This window comes from Muscardinus avellanarius, assembly GCF_963383645.1.
Source record: "Muscardinus avellanarius genome assembly, chromosome: X".
NCBI classification, from domain to species: Eukaryota; Metazoa; Chordata; class Mammalia; order Rodentia; family Gliridae; genus Muscardinus; species Muscardinus avellanarius.
This window is the reverse complement of record NC_137792.1, coordinates 9309930-9328979: the sequence shown is the minus strand read 5'-3', so window position 1 is coordinate 9328979 and position 19050 is coordinate 9309930. Positions and strand designations below refer to the sequence as shown.

The 19050-nt window shown below is 40.4% G+C and overlaps 1 protein-coding gene across 2 annotated transcripts in view; it reads left to right on the top strand.

Moving 5' to 3' along the window:
* Nucleotides 1-12908: 12908 nt before the first annotated feature.
* ACE2 (angiotensin converting enzyme 2) overlaps nt 12909-19050 on the top strand; it is a gene marked incomplete at both ends in the record, with an annotated part of 54747 nt that continues 48605 nt past the window's right edge. For both annotated transcript variants that reach the window (XM_080718277.1, XM_080718276.1), the window contains one exon: nt 12909-13094. In XM_080718277.1, coding sequence (XP_080574403.1) covers nt 12909-13094 — 186 coding nt within the window. The remainder of the gene's footprint in view (nt 13095-19050) is intronic.

Here is a 19050-nt window from a genome sequence, read left to right as displayed (position 1 = left end):
TTTTTAAATATGACGTAATTATTTTTTAACCAATAGAAACCCTACTGTGTTGAAGAAAAACCAGAAGCAATTCCACTACTCCGTTTTGGTGCCCTCTCCTTTTTTTTTGTCAGTAGCGATCGAATCCAGGGGCATTCAAACTCCTAGCTACACCCTCAGCCCTTTCTATTTTGTTTTGAAACAGTCTTGATAGGTTGCTGAGAATCTATATTGCTGAAGTTGACCTCAAACCTCCAATCCTCCTTTCTCAGCCTCCCAAGTAGTGGGATTACAGATGTGTGCCACCATGCCCATCTTTGGTGCTCCTTTTTGGACTTCTTTAAGTCCCCCCTTCCCCCTGTTCTTTGTAATCTGTAGTGACCACTATTCTATTTTGTGTCACTAAATTCATTTACTAGTTTCCAAAAATGAGTAAGAGTATGTGGTTTGGTCTTTCAGTATCTGGTTAACTTCACTTACTACAGTGACCTCCATGGTATGGACTCTCGACAGCATTCTAATCCCTCGAGTTCAGAGCACCACCAGGTTACGTAGTAAACTGGCAATACTATAATTACAGCTCTGCATTTTGCTGAGTTTCAAGGGTGTGTGCATTTCCTGAATCTTAATCCAGAGCACTTATATTTTTAGTCATCATTTCTGGCTTTATTTATTCCTTTATATAGATTTATATTTTCATTTTTTCTCATTTTTTCTTCTGCCAGAAGACCTTTTTTTTGGTGGTACTGGGGTTCCTGGAAACCCTTCTACCTTCGGGCCACACTCCCAGACCTATTTTTATACTTTTTTTTTTAATTTGGAAACAAGGTCTCTTAAGCCAGCACGGCTGGCTTCGAACCTGCGCGATCCTCCTGCCTCCGCCTCCCAAGCGCGGGGATTACAAGCATGCGCCACCACGCCCGGCTGCCAGAAGAACTTTTAAAAATATACCAGAACATCTATTTTATTGAATACATTTATATTCTAGAATACCATTATTTTATGGAGGATTTTATTTTTATATTCTTATTAGAACAACATCTTCCATTTTATCATAAGGATTGTGATAACCACAGTCGTGGGAAAAGAAATGCTCGTTTGGGGCTACTGATGTGACAACACTGGGCAGGAGTGAAGAATCAATGTCGTATTTAAGTAAAGAGTAGGTGAATAAATTTAATGATACATTCAAAATATAAGTCATTAATAAAACCAACCAGAAGGATTTCCGCTGCTGTTACCTCATTCCTTGACACCTCAGTGACACCTCAGTTTCATGGTCATCAATGTGCTTTGGCATCATGATAGCTGTGACATAAAGATGGTTCATTTCACACAATGCCACAGTGTTCTCACTTCTCTTGCCAACCGAAATATTGATCATAGGCTAAAATATCTGAGTCAGGGGGAATACTGAGCAGTGTCCAACATGTGCCTTTGCTACTTAGTAATTAATAGCATGGCCTTGCAAGAAGTAGCTTGATGGAGGTAAATTAATTTTCTCCTCTATAAAACGGTGGTAAGACTAACTTTCTTACAGGCTCATTTGGTGGATTCAGCACTTAACATATGTAAGGCATCCAGTCCATTATCTGGCTTATGGCAATCATGCTATTTTTCTTTTATTTCTTCCTTCATATTAGCTCAAATCCTGGCTTCCAAATCTCATTTTGTAGAGAAAAAATACTTCTCTCTCCCCCTCTCTCTCTCTCTCTCTCTCTCTCTCTCTCTCTCTCACACACACACACACACACACACACACACACACACACACACACACTGTCTTTGCAGTACTGGGGATGGAACTCAGGGGAATGCTACCTTTGAGCTACACTCCTAGCCCTATTTTTGTTTTTTATTTTATTTTTTGTGGTACTAGGGTTCCTGGAAGCCCTTCTACCTCAGGGCTACTCTCCCAGACCTATTTTTACATTTTTATTTGGAAACAGGGTCTCCTAAGCCAGCACGCGCGGCTGGCTTCGAACCTACGCGATCCTCCTGTCTCTGCCTCCAAAGAGCGGGGATGACAAGCGTGCGCCACCACACCCGGCTTATTTTTTATTTTGAAAAACAGGGACTCACTGAGTTGCAAAGGACCCCACTAAGTAGCTGAGGCTGGCTATAAACCATGATCCTCCTGTCTCAACCTCCCAAATGCTGGGATTACGAGCGTGTGTCACCACGCCTGGCTCCCTTTTGCATTCCACACTAATCTCTATCCATTAATCCTGTGGGTGGACCAACAAACACACAATGTGCTGTATTAAATGAATTTGCACCTGGGCATGATGACACATGCCTGTCCCAGTTCTTGGGAGGCTGAGATGGAAGGATTGAAGGTTTAGGGCTAACCTCAGCAATTTAGCAATGTCCTCCACAACTTGGTGAGATGCTGTTTCCAAACCAAAACATAAAATGTGCTGGGGGTAGAGCTCGGAGGTGAAATCCCTAGTACAATAAAACAAATAAATTTACTATTTCCATATATGAAGGTATCACTGCCATCTCCCCGATATGTACAGGGAGGCAGGAACAGGGCAGGAGTCAGAGGAAAACATACCAAGTGCTGTATGCATGTGTGTTTATAACACTTTGAACCTCACTAGGATGTATAATTACGATGCACCTATAAATGTATATAAAAATGAAGTATGCCACATCAGAGTCAACATCTGAGCTGCCTTCCTCCTCCTCCTCCTGCTTACTGCTGAGTTTCTGTGCAATAAATATTTCTTGTGTGCCTATTCTGTGCCCGCCTCTTTAGCTGGGGATATAGCTGTGAACAAAACAGAGAAAAATGTCTGGCCTTCTGGAGCTGGTATTCTAGTAGGGAAAGGCAGACAATGAAAAGTAAATTATTAGAATGTGATTATCACACTAGGGTAGCATTGCAGGTGGTGGTAAGTGACATGAAGAAAAATAAAGGATGGAAGTTGTTTGTACAATGCCAATGTATGTGTATGTGGTAATGGTGTGGAGGATCGACTTCTTTTCTTTCCTTCCTTCCCTCCTTCCTTCCATCCTTCCCTCCCTCCCTCCTACCCCCCTCCCTCCCTCTTTCTTTCTTTCTTCTTTCTTTCTTTCTTTCTTTCTTTCTTTCTTTCTTTCTTTCTTTCTTTCCTTCCTTCTCTCTTTCTTTCTTTTTTTCTTTCTTTATCTTTCTTTTTTTGGGGGTGGTACTGGGGGTGGAACCCAGAGGCTTTCTACCTCCGGGCTATACTCCCAGACCTTTTTTTATATATTTTTTGGAAACAGGGTCTCACTAAGTTGCTGAGAGCCTCACTAAGTAGCTGAGGCTGGCTTTGAACCTGTGCGATCCTCCTGTCTCGGCCTCCCAAGCGCAGGGATTACAAGTGTGCGCCACCATGCCCGGCTTTTCTTTATCTTTCTTTTGCAGTACTGGGATGGAACCCAGGGGCATTGCACCTCTGAGCTACACCACCACCCCCCCTATTTTTTGTCTTTTTTATTTTTGAAACAGGGTCTCACTGAGTTGCAAAGGGCCTAAGTAGGTGAGGCTGTCCACCAACCATAATCCTCCAGTCTCAGCCTCTCAAATGCTGGGATTACAAGTGTGTACCACCATGCCCAGCTTCCTTTCCTTCTTTCTTTCTTTCCTTCTTTTTTTGGTATTGGGAATTGAATCAAGAATTATTCTACCTCTGAGTTACACCCCTAGCACAATTTCATTTTTTATTTTGAAACAGGGCCTCACTAAGTTTCTGAGGCTGGTCTCAAATCTGTGATCCTCCTGTCCCAGTCTCCAAAGTACTGGGATTATAGTTGTGTATCACCATACCTGGCTGGGGAGGGTAAATGTCAATAAAGTGATCAGATAGCTTCAACTCTATGCTTTGACTCATTACAAATAATAATAATAATATATAAGAAATCATGAGGTGCCAGACTGGCAAAAGCAAAAACAGAGTTTAGTAAAAATTGGGGGCTTAGAGCTTTTATCAGCCTTCCTAGGATTGTTCATGGAAGTTAGTACAACTGGCTCTATCTGGGAATTGTTCTATTAGGTCTCTGTGAGGTTGCCTCTTTCATCTTGGTAGGGGGGGCTTTGAGTGAATTAGGAGGTTGTGGCCGGGGTCAATAATTAGTCTTGACCAAGACCCACTGTTGACTCAGGCCAGACAAATCCTGGAGAGGATGAAGATGGAGAGTTACCAGGAGATCTCCAAGGTGAGCCTGTTAGACCTACAGAAGACCACTATCACTGCGGAAAATTTCCAATTAGGTCAGAAAACATGACTCATATATTTAGTATATACACTGAGGAAGAAGCCAATGAGAATAAAGTCTTATTTTGAGATATGTAGAGCCAATTGGGAATCATTGACCAAAGGATAAAGTTCTTCAGTGACCTCAAAACTCTAGCTAAGAGACAGAATCTTTTTATAGAAGACTTCTAAATGAATCTTCTATGTTTTGAATGTCCACTAATAGCGCTGCCTTGACCTGAATTGAATCTAAGTCACTTGACTTTGGCATTCTTGGCTACCTTTCCTAAATCCAACCCTTACTTCAACCCAATCACTTTGCGCACCTGAGATAGTTCTACTTTGCTATAAGCTAGTTTGTTTGGTGGGGAGAACAACTGGAGATGGAACACAGGGGCGTTCTACCTCCAAGTTACAACCCCAGTCCTATTTTAATTTTTATTTATTTTTAAATATACTTTTATTGGTCCCTTGTTATCACACATGGACGTGAAGTTCATGCGGTTCAGAGTGATAGGGGCGCACCTGCACACAGCACGCGGTGAGCTTCCCCTGGATCCTACCTCACTTCCGCCCCTTCCCCCATTGGGATTTGCATTGATAATTTCATATATGTACATAACGTTAATGGATGTGTTTACTTCACCAGTTTCCTCCACCTCCCTTGCCCAGATGCCCTCCACGGCTCCACTGAGGTTTCTCCTCTTTTCTCCGGAGTCCCTCTTGTATTTCAATTACTTCCTAGTTTCCACATGTGAGAGAAAACATGCCATTTCACTTTCTGTGACTGGCCAGTCTCATTCAAATTGCGTTCATTGTATTTTATTTAGAAATAGGATCTCACTAAATTGCTAAAAGTCTTACTGAATTGCTGTGGCTAGACTTGAACCTGTGATCCTCCTGTTTCAGCCTCCTAAGTATTAGAATTATGCTATAAACTAATAAAGACATGGGATACTATAACCAAGTTCTTAAAACTCCCCTTGTATCACCTCCCTGGCTCCTCTCGGGAGGGTTGTTTCGGTAACTTTTAAAATTTTTTATACCTTATTTCTCTCTTCTGCTCTTAACCAAGTAATAATTTTTAGCACACTGTGATCCTGAAGAAGTCAAATCTTTTCCCTTTGGTCTTAGCTGGAAAAATATGTCTGACTAACCACTTGTAGTTAACAAGTTCTCACATTTCTATCTCCATCCTTGACCTCTCTGTCAATCTTCAGATTTATATATCCAACTTCCTTTCAGCATCTTCACTTGGGTCTCTAAGCAGATATCACAAACTCTATGGAACTCCTCATCCTCCCTCCAAACCTATTTTAGCCATCCCCATCTAAATTAATGTTACCCTTGCCCTTCTAGCTGCTGTTCTATTAAAAAACACTAGAAAGACTTGACTCTCGCTTGCTTTCATAGCCTACTTCCAATTCACCATCATATCCTGTTAGTTTTACTTGTATAATTAAAAAATCCAGCCTATGAGCTGGGCATGGAGGCACATGCCTGTCACTTCAGGACTTAGGAGGCTGAGACAGGAGGATTGCAGGTTTGAAGCCAGCCTTAACAGCTTAGTGACGCCCTCCACTATTTAGGGAGACCCTGTTTCCGAATAAAAAAGAAAATAGGTCTGGGGGTATAGCTCAGAGGTAAAATGCCCCTGTACTCAATCCGTAGTACCTCCCCACCCAATCCAACCACATTTAAAAAATTTTTTTATTGCAAATGGTATATACATTTAAACTCTGCTTGGTCCCTCCCCCTCCAAACAATGAGTGTTCAGGTTAATCATGTTATATTCATATTTTTACTCATATTCGGAAATAGCTTCACATTTTATTAACTGCATTGCTACTACTGAGCCTCTAGTGTATCTCACCTGGATTATCCCTCTAGCCTCTTCACCAATCTCTTTGCCTGTAGTCTTGCCCAGAGGAAGTCTGTTCTCCACACAGTAACCAGAGTGATTCCTCTGACATGTCAATGAGATCCTGTAACTCTTCTGTTCAGACTCTATCTCAGGCTTTTGGAACTTCAGGCTTCTAAGGCCCGAGACATACATTTATATCAGTGGCTCCCTGTTTCTAGTGCTGTCTGACATTTTGTAGAGCGTAGGTGTGAAAATAAATTAGGGTTACACAGCAAGCACTGTACTATCATAAATTCAGGCCAGCCATAATCAGTACAATATCCCTGGAATGCAGTCTATCCTTACAAATTTGAAGTCTGTTGGAACTATTTGTCAAGTTTGTTAATGAAGATTATCTTTTGTCTATCTGCAGGAAAAACAGATTGTTGAGAGACTACAAATGTAAACAGGAAAGAGCTTTTAGCTTTTGCTGTAGGCCGAAAGGCCAACTTGTTATTTATTTATTTTTGTACTTATCAATTCACTTGATGCGATAAACATGTGGTGAAAATCAATTGTACTGAATGCAAATAATTCTTAACCATGTAAACATTTAGATTTCCGTCTGCTTTTGTGTTCCGTTCCTCTCAGAAGCATTCCTCAGTTTCAAGATAAGAAATTACATCCAACATCCTTTCTTCTTTGATATTTACCCAAGTTATCCTCTCAGCTTAGGAAACTGGAGGAAGTTTTTGTCTGTAGGTATTGGGCAACCTCACCCTTTATGCCTCAGTTGGAAGTATCTACAAAGGTGAGCAGTAAGGGAAATATGGATCTCAAAGTCTATGTACTTTGCTCCAGCGGAGTGTGATGACCCACCCTCAGGTTGGAGTCTATGAGGACAGAGCTTTCTGTTTGAACACCATAGTTATCTAGTTTTCACTGAAGTCTCAGTGGGCAGCAGATCGGAAACGGAGCAGGGATTTGTGGCAGGCAGGACTACTGTGAGTCGCTATTCCAAGTGGTAGTGAACTCAGAATGTGCTGAGATTGCAGAATTAATAGCAATAGAACTATTGAATGTAAAGGGGGCCTTGAATGTAAAGTCCTAAAGAATGGTCATGTTCCAGCTTAGCTAGTAAATGATGTTAAAAAAAAATGACACTGAGCCGGGCGTGGTGGCACATGCTTGTAAACCCCGTGCTTTGGGAGGCTGAGACAGAAGTATCACACAGGTTCGAAGCCAGCCTCAGCTGGTTTAAGAGACCCTGTTTCCAAATAAAATATAAAATAGGTCTGGGAGTGTAGCCCGGAAGTAGAAGGCCCCTGGGTTCCATTCCCAGTACCACACACACACACAAAAAAAAAAAATTACACTGAGCCATCCATCAGAAAACCCAAACCAAACAAAACACACACAATAGGCAATATTCTGACTAGGATGATATCTCTTCTAGAAAATTCCAATTAAAATGATTTTAATTTGTGAAACTGGCATAACCAAAGCAGTACATTTTAGTTTCACTTATGTGGGCTTGCTTGGTGTCAGAATATGACACATTAATGAAGACTTACTATTTCTACATGAGGTTACTGGATGATCAAATATTGGAATCCATAAAGAGAAGAAATGTCTAAATAGCTGGGGATCAAAATCCAGCTCCAGTACCTATCAGTTCTGGGAATTTGTGCCAATCAATGGGAACACTCGGAAGCTCGTTTTCCTTTATTATAAAATGGTTCTCACAATTCCTACCTATAAATGTTATTAAGTGTTTATGTACACTGGACGTGGTGATGTACAGCTGTAATCCCAGTACTTGAGAGGCTGAGACAAGAGGATCTCAGGTTCAAGGACAGCGCTAGCAACATAGTAAGACTCTCACGCATATTAAAACTCTACTGTTTCAAAAACAAAACAACAAAAAATCAGGATGTGGGTGTAGCTCAGTGGTAGAATGGTCCTGGGTTCAAGCCCCAGAAACTAACACACACACACACACACACACACACACACACACATACACACACACACACACACATACACACACACACACACACACACACACACACACACGTTCATGTACAGAGCCTGATTCAAAGCACATGCAATTATAAAGACAATATCTGTGAGTGTTGGAAAAGAGTTATTTACATGCATGATATTATCTTCTCCCTCAAGATAGTAAGAATGGCCTTCAGTTTTCTTCTTTATATGTGAAGCTTTATACCAGGGCCTGGCCATAAGTAGGTGATCAGAGGACTGACAGTCTCCATGGCTAGGCCCATGCAGATGCCCTTTTTCTTTCACAAATGCTCCTGCTCATCCCCTGGGTGAGCTCCTCCATCCTATAGCCTAGCAAATTTGCAGCATCCTACAGTGCTGCAGTGTGCCGGAAAGAAGATCTTGCAAATGATTTGTTTAAACCTTTTCATATGGAAGTGTACTAATTATTGCACTGATCCTTTTATTTTGAATGGCTTTTGTTATTGAGATTCTGGTATTATTCTCTCCATTCTCATCTATCAATTCATATAATACAACATCCCTATGAGATGAATGTAATGCTACCATTGGCTTTGCAATAAAGAAATTAGGTGAAGGGAAGATATTAGGGGCCTAAAGTCATACAGCTAAGGAGTAGAAGATACACAACTGTAATCCCTGTACCTGGGAGGCTGAGATAGGAAGGTTGCAGGTTCAAGGCCAACCTTAGCAACTTAGCAAGACTCTGTTTCAAAATAAAAAAATAAAATAGTGCTGGGGGTGTAGCTCATAAATGCAATACCCCGAGTTCAATCAGTACCCCCCAAAAAGAAAGAAAAAATAGTAAATCTCCTATGTAGTCTGTCTATTCCTAAATGATAGTACTATAATGAAGAGAAGCTACCCTCTCTCCCATGTCTGAACAGTTCATCAAGTTATATTCTTTTAGATCTTTTCTTCTTTATTTCCTCTGAATATTCTCTTGTGTCTCTTTCTAATCTTTAACGTAACACTACAGATTCTTTTGTATCTAATACTTCTATTAACAAATTCCAGGATCGCGCAAGTTGGATTTATAGCTCACACTGGGCTTTTCCTCAACCAGTTTGGCTGGGTTGCCACAGGCGCTCACTAACTGGTCTCCGCGCTTCCACTTGTAATCTCTTTAGAATCTGTTCCCTAAGCAGCAGCCAGACTGACCCTGTTAAAACTTTTTCCAGATAACCTCTCTGTAGGAAGCCTTCCATTGTCTTCCCACATTGATCAGAGTAAAAGTCAAAGTTCCTTACAGGCCTCCCGGTGCATCTCCAAGCTTCCTCCTCAACTTTCCCTGCCACACTGGGCTCCAACCTCACAGGCCTCTGATGTTCTTGAGATTTGCATATATCCTTGAGATTTGCATATATCCTTGGTACTTGTTGCACCCTTTGTCTAGAAAACTCTCTCCTTAGATACCCACTTTGTTTTCATCCATTCTTTTAGGTTTCTGCTCAAATGTCTGTTTTAGCCTGATTTTTTTTTTTTAATCACTGTGGTCTGAATACCTGACAAGCACAACTTAGAGGAAGAAATATTATTGGGGATCACGATCAGCCCCTGCTTGGTTGGCTCTGAGGTAGACACTGTCATGGCAGGGTGTGCGGTGGAGGAAATCTGCTCTCAATTATAGGGGCTTGAAGCAGAGAGTGGGAGGAGAGGATCAGGAATATATGTGGTCGCCGAGGCTGTGCCCCCACACACCTGCTTCCTCCAGCCATGCCCCACCTCTGAACCTTCCTGCACTGGGAGTCATGTTTTCAACACATGTGCTTTTTGAGGGACATTCTAGACCTGAACCATAAACAGTCACCTCCTTGGAGGGGCCTTCCTTCTAAAAAATCTCTCTGAACTTTATAATTCTCTTTTCCCTATTTCCTGCTTAGTATAACTCATGGCTTTTATTGCCAGATATTTGTATCTGTTCTCTATCCCTAGCTATAATACAATAGTCATGGGGATGTTTCCAGTCTTATCCATTATTGTATATTTAACATCTATAATAGTACCTGGCACATAGTAAGTAGTCAATAAAGTAATGGTGAAACCCAGATTCTTGTTGTTTTCAATATGAACTCCTATGGATCAGAAGACTGTTTAATAGTGTACTGTGTGGTTGTTTCAGGGGACATTGGATATAATCATGGCCCTTTGTATTTTGCAAAATCCCTTATTGAAATGGAAGATAACTATGTCTTTGTTTCTTAACAATTATATTCTTTTATCAGAAGGGAAATAAAGTAGGCAATATGTGACTTCTTCTTAGTGAATCCATTAATGGACCCAATAAACATTTTTCCAAGTGCAAAGGACATTCTGAAAATTATATATTATAGTTTTGTCAAGTTTCAGAGTCAGACTTTTCCCTCTACCCTTTATGAAATGCAATCTCACTTTCAACCCTTTTGGTAGTACTTGGGATTGAACCCAGGGTCATTCTACCTGTGAGCTACACCCCTAGCCATGTTTTAATGTTTTATTTTTGAAACAGAGTCTTGCTAAGTTGCTGAGGGTCTCACTAAATTTCAGAGGCTGTCTTCAAACCTGCGATCCTTCCGTCTCAGCCTCCCAAGCACTGAAATTACAGGTATGTGCCACCATGTCCGGTACCTCCAACCCTTTTGAAAGTTAGAACAGATATCTTGTATATCAAACCTTCTAATTTTTTTCTGCTTCTTCATTCTTTCTCAAAGAAAATATGTTCCTTCAGGCCACTTGTTTTCCTGGACTTCATCTTTTGCGTCTTCAATGGATCCTTTCCATTCTTAGAATAGGATCAGAAAGAATACTTTCCGGTAACTATCAGAACAATGCAGCTTCTCAAATGGAGAATGAACACAAATTCCAGATATCCAGTCAGTGTCTGCAGTTGACTTTTGCGCTAGTTTTCCTGCAAACTCGCTGTAAACAATTCTCCCATTTCCCTTGCTTCTCAAAGCCCCTTGGCTATCAACCTTTCCCTGCCTCACTGTTACCTCTGGCTTCTTGTCCATGTATTTTAGCTTGATTTTCTGTCTTGCTCCCTCCAAGTCAATTTGATCAAGTTAATCTTCTTTTCTGCTTCAGTGAATTGAATGTGGACTGCTCGTACATTTTCTCGCCTGTAAACCTAAGTGTTTCATTCAGGAAGTTACCTGAGTAGAGATTTGTTATAGCTTTCATCCAAGTAACATCTCGACTCTGTTCAGAGACTCACATGCTATCCCCATTTTGTCTTCCTGTTTTTCCCCCATGGCACAGGAGGGCCAGGTTAGGTTAGGTCTGCTTTCTTAAATAGGGAAGGCGTCTTACTGAAACTTGTCCACCAATTCCTCCCTATCTCACTTTCTTTAAATATTCTTTACCACTATTCCAACTTACACCTGCTTTGTTTCTTCAAATAGTGAGTCACTCTTGGGGTTCACTAAGGGCGTGAGTCCCTCTGCTGCCCTATACCTGTGGCCCCTTATTATTTTTAGAGCGTAGGCTGTTAGTTAAGGGTCTCTACCCTAGAATCAGACTGTATGGATCCATGCCGTGCTTTTACCAGTTATTAGCCAAGCAAGATTTGGTGCTTTCTTTAAGCTCAGTTTCATAAGCAAGAGAATGCTGGTGAAAATATTTATATTTAGGTTTGTTGTGATGCTTAAATAAGCTGTTGCAACACAAAGCACTTTGAACTGCTATTGGTTTTCCCTATCCTATCACAGTATACACGACTTTGGAATAAAGTTAAGTAGTGGAATTTTGTAAGGCCTGGTTACTGCCATTTCAGCTGAACCTGGAAGACTTGTTTTTCTGGGTGAAGAAATGTTTTCTCTGTGTCAAGGTTTCATAATCACAACTGAGCAGGCCCGCGAGCCCTGTCATTTAAAGTGGCTCCTCTCTTTTATCTGTGGCATGCCTACACCCTGAGAATGAGGACAGGGAGCCAGCTCCTGAGATTCAACAGGATATTCACTAAGACTTCTGTATCCAATATTGCTGTGATCCAGTGGCTATGGACGGCCAGACCTGGACATGGACTCTCTGGATTGCAGACCTGTGGAGGCATTCTTAGCTCGGTGTGACTTCAGCTGAGTTTTAAATGGGTAAGTGAAATGGAAAGGCACAATGAAGTGAGCCTTAGGACCAGCGGTTAACGTGGTTATCTGAAATAATAGAAAATGAGCTTTTGAAAGTTTTCTGAAGCTAGATCAAGAGACTTAACGTGGATGGTGGAGAGTAATCTTATAATTAAGGAAAAGGGCCATGAAAATTAAAATTGAGCTGAAAGAAATGAATTTCTAAAGACAAAGATAGCCATCTACTTGAAAGGGAAAATATTACCCAAGTAGTGAGTTTCTGTGAGCATAAGCTTAAAATCAAATCAAAGAGACATAACTGATTATTAATGGAATTGTCAGAAAAACATTTAAATGTCAGTATTACCCCCAGAACCTTTAACTCTAGCCTTCTCCATTACTGTAGGATGGTAATACCCTCCGTGTACCTTTAACAGCTTTTTAGGAACACATTAACCAAACATACAAGTTTTGATTTAGTCATAAAAGTGCTGGGAAGCTAAGGTTTTCTAGGATTAATGAATAACATGTCTTTATCTGGCTTACTTTAAAGAAAATCATTCTAAAAGCTGTTTACATACCTGTCCTCAGCAGGATTAACTTTATATTGGTTTAGCAGATTGTTTACTGTTTTCTCCTTTGTCGTCATCTTTTTTTTTTTTTTTTTTTTTTTGTCGTCTTCCCTCCTCAGTGCCCAACCCAAGTTCAAAGGCTGATGAGAGAGAAAAAACTCATGAGGAGGTTTTACTCTAGGGAAAGTTGTTCAGTGGATGGGATCTGGATGCACAGGGAAAGATGTTCGGCTCCTCCTGGCTCCTTCTCAGCCTCATCGCTGTAACTGCTGCTCAGTCCTCCAACGAGGAAACGGCCAAGACATTTTTGGACAATTTTAACCAGGAAGCCGAAGACCTGTCTTATCAAAGTTCAATTGCTTCTTGGGATTATAACACAAATATTACTGAGGAGAATGCCCAAAAGATGGTGAGTTTTCATGACTACATAGGGAGTATTTTTTTTTTCTTCTTAAAGATTAGAATTACTGCCTATAAAACGGAACAGGGAAATCAAAGAAATTTCTGAGCTGTGAGTTGGTATGTGTACCTCTGTGCCTCTGATTCTGGAGTCTCTGATGACTAAACTTAATTGATCTCGGAGTTCATTTGGAAAATTGTTAGGAAAATAATTTGCCAGTCTAATTCTGGTGTCTAGAAACAAGTTTGAATGTGCTTTATAAAGTTACCGTAATATTTCTCATCATTGAGTGTTAAAGCATTTCAACAAAAACTTCATAGTTATTGATTTAATAATTTCTTCTAGCCTATAATGTCAACAGGGACGTGTTAATGCTCCACAAAGGACATTTTAAGTGAAAAAATTCAACTGGTGGCTGATTCAAAGGACTAGCTAGTAATTAGGCTAATCAGGGGTTGGGTGAGACTGGACTTAGGAATTCCTTCTATCAATGTCACAGAGCTCTGAGGGACTTCCAAAGGTCACAGAAGAGCCCTCCAAGAAAAACTATGATTAAACTAGTTCTGAATAATCTCAGAATACTCTGGGAAAGGAAGATGTTTTATCTGACAAGTGAAAAGATTTAAGGTTTTTTCTTCCTCTCTCACATCCTTACACATTTTACTGCTGAAAACTAACAATTATTTAAGAATATTTTTTTTGCTTCGCTCGTTTAGCCATTCTTTCCTTCCTTCAAAAGGGTTGGAGTTTTGGAGCTTATATTTTCAAATGATTAGTGTGTCGCGCACTTAAATTAAATTCTTATCATTCGCTGAACAAATCTAATCTGAGAACTACTGCCTGATTTGAAATCCCCCAAGGTAATTTTTTTTCTTTTCTTTTGAAAATCAAAAATTAACTTTTATTGGGGTTGTAAGAGAGGATCTGTTTTGTCAATTCTTATGAAAAATCAGAACCTAGCATATTCTATTTTATTTTATTGATACTGTATAGTTTCACATCATAATGTGGATCATACTGACAGTGGCATACATTCACACATTACTTGATGTCCTCCCCCCTCGCTTCCTCTCCCCCCTCCTATCAATGAGTGTCCAGGTTGACCATGCTACGTTCGCACTTATACACATATTCCAATGTTGCTCCTCCATTAATCAACCTCAGCCTTCTTCCTCCCCTATTTTTCTAAAGCACAAGGAATCTCAGGTTTTGACAGCCCAATGTTGTCATAGGAGATGTTTTGTCTTGGCTTACATTTTGTTCTTACTTTCCTTCATCTCTTCATGCACCTTTTTTTCCTCTGATTTCTGGTGGAGGTGACTGCAGTGTGTTTGTTTTTATTCTCGACCAAATGACTCATGGGTGATGAGGAAGGTATACTGGCATCATGTCTAAGAGCTCTGGAACCAGGATCCTTTCATACAAATCCTGACTTCACCATTTTTTAACTTGGCAAACTTGATCCAGTTAATTAGCCTCTCTGGGCCTTATTTTCTTCATCTGTAAAAAATATTCATATGTGCCTCATAGGATTGCTCTGAAGACCGAATTAATACACAGAGCCATCAGAATAGTGCTTAATGCTTGTGGGCATGGGAGAACAGTAAGACATCATTGTTGTTAGTGTGAAAAGGAGTTAGGAATTTGTTTAAGGTACAAAAGTAGCCAGGCGTGGTGTCATATACCTGTAACCCCAGCACTTGGGAGGCTGAGACATGAGGATTGCAGGTGCAAGGCCAGCCTCATTAATTTAGTGAGGCCCTCAGAGAATTAGCATGAATCTTTTTCAATATAAAAAGTAAAAATAGGGCTGGGGGTGAGCTGGGCATGGTGGTGCCTGCCTGCAATCCCAGTACTTAGAAGGCTGAGATAGGCCGATCACAGGTTTGAAGCCAGCCTCAGCAACTGAGTGAGGATCTCAGCAACTTTTTGAGACTCTCCAAATAAAAAATGAAATAGGTCTAGGGGTGTAGCTCAAAATTAAAATGTCCCTGGATTCCATATCCAGTAAAACAAACACACACACACACACGCGCACACACACACACACACACACACACACACATACACACACACACACGACTGAGGGATATCTCAGAAGCAAAATGCCCCTGGGTTCAATCCCTAGTGCCACAAAAATAAAAAAATAAAAAATAAAATAGAGCTAAAGGTATAGTTCAGAGGCAAGATGGCCCTGCATTCAATCTCCAGTATCAAAAAAGAAAAAGGTGTTAATATCTTATTGATGAGAATATGGGAATATTCTTTTCACTATTTTTGCAATTTATATTTATTTTATATGTAGCAAAGCATATGTTCTTAAAGAATAATAAATATAATGATGTTTATGATAACATAAGATATTGAAATAACAAATAATGGATGTTATGTGAATAAAGGCTAACAGCACATTCTCCTCTGATGTTTAATGACAAGGATAACCATTAATTATTATATAATTTTTAATTAAAAACACTTTTTGGTACTGGGGATGATAACAAAAAGCTATACTCCCAGCCCTTTTTATTCTTTATTTTATTTTATTTTTATTTTTTATTTTTTTGGTGGTACTGAGGGTGGAACCCAGAGGCTTTCTACCTCCAGGCTATACTCCCAGACCCATTTTATATTTTATTCAGAAACAGGGTCTCACTAAGTTGCTGAGAGCCTCACTAAGTAGCCGAGGCTGGCTTCGAACCTGTGCGATCCTCCTGTCTCAGCCTCCCAAGCGCGGGGATTACAAGCGTGCGCCACCTCGCCCGGCTTATTCTTTATTTTGAAGCAGGGTCTTACTGAGTTGCTGAGGGATCTCCTCAAGTTGCTGAGGCTGCCTCGAACCTGCGACCATTCTGTCTCAGCCTTCCAAGTACTGAGATTATAGGCCTGTGCCAATGTACCTGGTTTTTGATACATTGTAATTGTGCATGATACTAAGATTCATAGTGGTACATTCATAGATACACATTGCATTTTTTGGTCTGTTTCTCTTTCCAAAGTTTTCCTTTCCCTTCTGCCTCCCTTTCCACTACTCCACTGGTCTTTCTCTTAATTGACATGAGATCCCTTGTCTTTCCATTTTTCCCCTAGTGCCCACATATGAGAGAAAACATGTGGCCCTTAATTTTTTGAGTCTGGCTGATCTCACTTAACATGATCTTCTCCAGTTCCATCCACTTTCCTGCAAAAGACATAATCTTGTACCACTTTTGCCTGAGTGAAACTCCTTTGTGTGTGCATACCACATTTTTTTACCCATTTATCTCTTGACAGGTTGGCTCCATAACTTGGCTATTGTGAATTGTGCCACTATAAACATAGGTGTGCAATTATCAATGTAGTATGCTGACTTCTTTAATTATTTTGAAAAGATACTGAAGTACAGTATAGCTGGGTGCTGTAGTGAGGAGTTAGGATTTTTTTTTTTTTGAGATACTGGGGATGGATCTCAGGGGCATTCTACTACCAAGCTACATTGCTACATCCCAAGCCGTATTTTTTTTTATTCTCTATTTTGAGACAGGGTCTCACTGAGTTGCAAAGGCCCTCACTAAGTAGTAGCCAAGGCTGTCCTCAAACCACAATCCTCCCGTCTCAGCGTCCCAAATGCTGGAATTACAAACATGCACCACCACGCCCGGCTAGGAGTTAGGATCTTTTAAGAGGTGTGTTATGAAATGAGATACAGTGATGTTTGTTGAAACCATTTCTGGATTATTAAAATGCTATCACTTTTTTGGTACTGGGGATTGAACCCAGACATTTTACCTCCATGCTATACTCCTAGTTCCTTTTATTTCTATTTTGAAACAGGGTCTTGCTAAGTTGCCGAGGGCCTTGCTAAGTGGCTGAGGCTAGCCTCAAAGTCATGACCTTCTTGTCTCAGACCTCCCATGTCCTGGGATTGCAGGTGTGAGCCACCTCTTCTATCTTTTTGTTAAAAAATTTGAATTGTGCAGGTTGACTAGAGCAAAGACCAGAAATGAAGACTATGATCACTTTGATGGAAAAGTAAGAATGTCTAATGCAAGAAGTGGGCAAGGGGCCTGCTAGCGCCTTTCTCAAGACATGGTGAAGGGTACGTTGATACACTCAAGTGCACCTGTATGAGTTTACCTGGGAAGGCAGACAGTGGCGGGGAGGGTATGGTTTCTCCGATTCTCCTATGCTCTGATCACATGTATTGAGATTCCACAATGTACTGGGTGCTGTGGCAAGTGTTATAAAAGATACCAAGATGCGCGGGATGCTGATATATGGTGTGCTATCAGGATTTATGTGCATGGGTAGGATGATCACATGTAAGTGTCGGATATAGTAAGTGTGGCTTCCGGGACCAGAATGCCTGGGTTCCAATCTTAACTCTGAATCTCAGAACTTGAAGGCCTTGAGCAAGTTTCTTCTCTTCCTTCAAGCCCATTTCCCTGAATCGTAACCTGAAGATCATTACTATAATAGTAATATTATAGTATTCACTCTATAGGATTGCTGAGGCTAGCAAATCTACAATACGTGAGTGTGTAATCTGACGCTTGGTAGTGTGTTTGCCAATTAGCACTCTCTCCATCAACACTGACAACAGTATTACTATTCAGGAGCTTTGTATTCTGAGCAGCCTCGCTGTTATTTCATGCACGTAGCTTTCTATTTGGTCCATTTGCAATGTTAACTGATATTAATGGTACAAATTAATGGGTTTCACTGTGACATTCCCACGTATGCATACATTGTGTTTTAAACATATCCCTTCTCCCTACTTAACTCTTTTTTTACCCTCAAGTAGGTAGTTCTAAAATAGAGACTTCCTTGGACAAAGTCGGAGCTGGGGAAACGAGCATCTCCCACCGTCATTCTCTTATGAGATTCAAAGAACAGCTGGGAGAATATGAACTTGGAAGCAATGTGGTTCCCAGAAATGGCCATAGTGTTCCTTTCTCTGCCTGCTTCTTGGCCTGCAGGCAGCAGAGAACTCAGGGTCAAGAATTAAGAAATAACCCTTGTCTGTGTATCTTGCTTTCCTGCACAAAGGGGACAATTTGCCCCCAGAAATGTACATACTGCTGAGTTTATGTTTTATCACAGACTAGCATCTGTTCTTAAAAGACATGCACTGACTAAGTAAATTAAAAACAGTGTGGATTTATTTTAATGAGACTATTTGATATCTAGTTTGTCTTCTTTGGGCTTAACTGTAAATGAACTACTTGCATAGAGAAAATAACGGACTCTAATTCCTACTGTTTAACAACTTCTTGGCAATAACTGACTCTTAAGTGAAAGCAAGTGAAATACTTGGCATTACTATTAATATTTTCAGGGCGCTTGGTGTTTCTGATTTTGCTTTTGTGATACTGGAAGAAGTATATTTGCTTATTACTAAATATACTCAAAGAAGTGTATTTGCTTATTATTGCCAAAAGGTTTTTTAAATTCTGAAAATATGTTCTCCAATAAAATAAACATTTGTAATATGGGCAGAGTATTGGAATCATTGAAACACAGACAAGTGTTTTGAAAGAATGATCCAAACTACAACAAAAGCACAATATTGTCACCAAAATTAACGATTTAGAGTAAAATGGCATAAACTGGAAGTAGTCCAGAAAACCCAGGTTGTACATATGTTGGTTCCTCCTGGAATTGGATGGGCCATCAGCGATCGCTTTATTTTTTTTATTCTCATTATTGCTAATTTATTGGTGCATTGTCATCATAATCATTATGAGGTACAGAATGGTGGAGGCACACATGCACACATCCCACTTTGAGCCCTTCCCCAGTTCCCACCCCATTTCCTCCCCTCCCTCCTTCTCATGTTTGGCTCAGTGACTGATTTGATATGTTTGTGGATATACGTCATGCACATTAGCGTGCTTCCCTTTCCCCCATCTCCCTCAGTTAGGTCACCTTCTTCACTCCTCTAAGGCTTCTCCTTTCCATTTAGTAAAAGGCCTAGAAGTCATTCAAA